The 4,361-nt window shown below is 30.3% G+C and overlaps 1 protein-coding gene across 1 annotated transcript; it reads left to right on the forward strand.

Moving 5' to 3' along the window:
• The first annotated feature begins 628 nt into the window (after window positions 1-628).
• On the forward strand, window positions 629-3,855 carry LOC132758308 (transmembrane protein 151B-like). Its single transcript, XM_060749882.1, has 2 exons — window positions 629-761; window positions 1,189-3,855. Exons 1-2 carry the CDS (start codon window positions 708-710, stop codon window positions 3,112-3,114), a joined length of 1,980 nt encoding a protein of 659 aa, XP_060605865.1. The 5' UTR covers window positions 629-707; the 3' UTR covers window positions 3,115-3,855.
• The last annotated feature ends 506 nt before the right edge of the window (window positions 3,856-4,361 follow it).

Consider the following 4,361-nt stretch of genomic DNA (forward strand, 5'->3'; position numbering starts at 1 on the left):
TTTAGCTTATTTACCCTGGGCATACTAAACCAAATGTACTTGTAAATTATTAATGAACACTATATAAACGGTTATTCCCTCACTCGCTCATTAAAAAACTTTTATAATTATACTTTATTCTCTTAAGATGTTAACGATTTATTTTTTATGAACGTAATAGCAAAAATGTGTCAATAAAAGTGTGGTACCATTATAAATTGCATACATATTTAATTTAATGTATATACATGTATCAACAAAATAATGTCAACAATTTCGTTAAAATGACGATATTATATTTCTATCATTTGTGATGTTCTGAAATTTCATTTCATAAATATGTTAATTCTTTGCAAAATTTATTGATAAAAGGTCAAATATCTATATTAATACATTTTCTTTTTCAAATATTCAATTGTGAAATATTATTTAAACTCTACAAATTAATGGATTTATATTTATATAATTATGTACTTAAACAAATTTCATTGGAGAATAAATATTATATTTCTTTGTGGAATATTATCCTACTTTATATCTTTTTCTAATAAAGCCATTTATTTTAAATATGGTCATTTTAAATATTTTTGTATGATTTTACAAATGTTAATATTATACACTGATTTTAAACCATTCCATTCTTATATTCCTTACAGATAAATAAACCTTTAACATTATCACAAGAGAAAAGGAAATTTGATTGAACTGACACTAAATGATGAGACGACATGCACAGAACCAATCACCGACAAGTGCTTTTAGAACCCATTACAGAATCAAAGGTAAAAATAATTAAGTTTTACACTGCACGTTGACTCAAGAAAAAGAACAAAAATAATTTTCTGAAACAATTGCAGAACATTATCAATACTTTTATCAAGACTAAATTTTATCATTACATAATTTAAGACACAGGAATTTATATATCATTATTTGTTTCTGAACTTAAAATTTTAGTAAGGACAACATTTTGTAATAGTATCTTTATTTGTACAATTTTATTTTATGATTTTGAAAGTCATTTTGCAATTGGAATGCTATGTTTTACGGTCTTTTCAAAGTATATCATGAAACAAAGTTTATAATTGTATTTTCAACCTATATGGTTTCTTTGTACAAATGCAGGGACAACAATAAATGGCATAAATACAAACATTAATTTGTTTTTTCTTTGCCATAATAAAATGTAACAATACAAACATATTTCAGCAAAGTCCTGTCAAACACTCGTGTTGTGTTTCTCTTCGGCGCGATGTTCACTGGAAAAGCCTTATTCTCACATTGCTCATTCTTGGGTGCCTCGGAGCTATAGCATGGTGCCGCCTTGCAATTATAACTACAGTTGTTGTTTATTATGAGAGACATTCTGCACATAAAGATGTTAATAAAAGTAGTCCTTGCGCTGATGGATATATTTATATTCCAATAGCATTTGTGATACTTTTGTATTTAGTTTATTTAGTTGAGTGTTGGCATTGCCATACACGAATTGAATTAAAACATAAAGTTGATGTACAAACAGTGTATCATAAAATGCGTCAAATGCGGGAAGCTTTGCCAATTATATGGTGGAAAGCATTGTGTTTTCATTACGTAAGAAGAACAAGACAAGTAACTAGATACCGCAATGGGGATGCCTTTACTTCTACTCAGGTATATTATGAACGAGTGAATTCGCATACAGCAGGGTGTGCTTTTAATTTCACTAACTGTGGCTTTAAAGATAATACTAAATGTGTTATTGGTTTAGAAGACTATCCGGCAACTAAAATAAGATTCTCAAAAAGTTATTCATTTATTCATGCGGATGCAAAATATGAATTTGATGAGCAAAGAAACCAATTTTTCACAGCAAATGAAAGACGCGATGACTACATGGAAACACGCGAGGGAATGGATCTGCTAAATGTTAATTTCAAGGAATACATGATGGCATTTAAAGACCCAGACAATTTGCCTTGGTATGTTTCCAATTGCGTTTTCTGGATTGCATCATTTTTCCTGTTATCCTGGCCACTTCGGGTGATTATTGAATTTAAAACAGCATATATTCATTACCACGTAAATAAAATATTCGGAACGAATTATGTTAATACGGAGCAAGCGTCCGGTAGAACTATTATGAGACATAATACGATAGGAAGTGCAGAACTTGAGATGATTGTTCGTAATAATTTTACCATTGTGCCAAGTTATTCAGAAGCACTCTTGATGAATGTAGACACAACACAATCAGGTCAAGTTCGTGACGCAAATGCAAATGTAACATCTCCAATCTTTGGACCAACTAGAAGCATTACCTGGAACACTTTAGCTAATAGTGCTTCAAGCAGCGGGTATATCACAGGTTTCTTTTCAAGTGCTGCCATTCCAAATATCATTCATTCATCAACACTACCTAACATCGAAAATGTAGATATTCTGTCACCTGTATCTAGCGATAGAACATTTCGGACATCTTTAAGAAATATGCTGCGGTCGCCTTGGTCGCGAAGAAGACATAAGAATGAAATACAACAATGCAGTAGACGTAGCAATACAATGTTTATGCTCTCTAGTCCGGAATCACTTGATGGCTATTCAGTTGAATTAGATCAGCGCCTGCAGTCTGTTCATTTAACAAGAAATTACTCCTCATGCTCGGATGTAAACGAAGACCGTTTGAAAAAAGACTCTTTTTCGAATAATGATTGCATACCCGGTACTATTACAAATGTTAATGACTGTACAAATATGACGAACAGTGTAGCTAGTAAAGTTATCCCAACAAATGTGCAAACAAAAGATATATCAAATAATGGTAGTGTAAACGGCATCCGTCCCAAACCACCGAGACCTTGTTCATTCAATATGCATGGAAACGAGTTCGCAACATGCAGCAGTACAACACCATCTGAGACAAATCGGGCATATGTTAAAAGTAACCTACCTAAAGTACCAATTAGTAATATCTTAACTGAAAATTCAACATATGACATTGTAGCTCCAACGCCTTCATCCCCTCCTCCTTACGAACAAGCTTTAAAAATGCAAAAACACAATCCACAAGAAGCTGAAGGAACTCAGTTGGGAACACAAGATTTATCAAACGAGAATCGGTCACAATATAATGTTATCATGGAAACATCATTATAAGATACATTAGTCATGCATGTTGTTCCTATCAATAAACACTACAAAAGTGATTTATGTATACTACTGTTTTGCTTCTCTGCAATACATAATACATATCGCGCTTTAAGAAATGTCTTCCGCAAAGTTCTTCTACAACTGCTAACATCTTAGTTTATTCATATATCTTAATAAAATAATTTTCTAATTAGTATGACATTGCAATGCACGGTTATAAAAGCTACTTGCATTTTGTTATATGTTCACAATTATTATGAAATCACATAGAAAATGGATAATGAATGTATATGTTAATAGATAGCTATCTGTTACACTATCTGTTTTGTTGAATAACATCATATTTAGCAGACTGAAGATGTTGAACAAAACACCAGTATAATGTTAATGACAAATGGAATCATTTAACAAGAACTTGATTTTAAAAATGATTAAAATGTAAAAAACATAATTATACAAATATTCTAAAAGTCCGAACAAAATTACAAGAAAATATCTTCTGTTCAGTATTGCTTTTAGATGCATTGTATTTTTGATATTTTTGTACTCTTTCGCACATTAAATAATGCCATATATGTATTCATTGTCTTTTGCATTTTTGACATGAAACTTCCTTTATTTTGATACCTTCAATCACAGATAGTCAAGAATGTTATTCTTCATTGGAAAACGCTATCTATGTCCCACGAAAAAAGTTGACATTTTTAGTTATTGATACGTAGTCAACAAAGTCAATACAATATAATTTACGAATGAACTGATAACAAAATAATTTGCATTACGTTACAATAATTAAATTCCAAAATAAATACATCAATGCAAAAATAATCATTAGATTTGTTCTTTTTTATGTAAGGCGTACTTCATTTAAATAGACAAGCTTTTTGGTTTAATTTTAATTCCAAAAAACAGGTCTACTCTAAACGTAATTTAAAAGTTTTGTTTCATACTTTTCTTTTTCCTTTAAAAAGCAAACATCTTTGAAAATTATAGATTTAATTGGTCAAACCCAGAAGAGTTATTTGATATATGGAATGGTGCTTTATATGAGAGAATGGTATTTAATAGCATAATATTTGAGATAATTAAAATTTATGCCTTCGTTGAAATGTCAGGGAAAAACACAGTTACAAAAAAACAACATAATGTAGGAAAACCAAAGAGATGGAAATAATGTGAAAACTGTTAAATAGTCCTGTTCACATCAAACATAAAAAAACGCTATGTAGCAATTTTAGAAATAATTAATAAGT

The sequence above is a fragment of the Ruditapes philippinarum genome, unplaced genomic scaffold, assembly GCF_026571515.1.
Source record: "Ruditapes philippinarum isolate M1 unplaced genomic scaffold, ASM2657151v2 ctg3468_1_1_1_1, whole genome shotgun sequence".
In the NCBI taxonomy this organism is placed as follows: Eukaryota; Metazoa; Mollusca; class Bivalvia; order Venerida; family Veneridae; genus Ruditapes; species Ruditapes philippinarum.

Bases quoted from the DNA above. Each gene is read 5' to 3' on its own strand.
- LOC132758308 (XM_060749882.1), top strand. From the start codon at position 708: ATGCACAGAACCAATCACCGACAAGTGCTTTTAGAACCCATTACAGAA. The intron at 762-1,188 runs GTAAAAATAATT...AACATATTTCAG, and splicing joins AACCCATTACAGAATCAAAG to CAAAGTCCTGTCAAACACTC.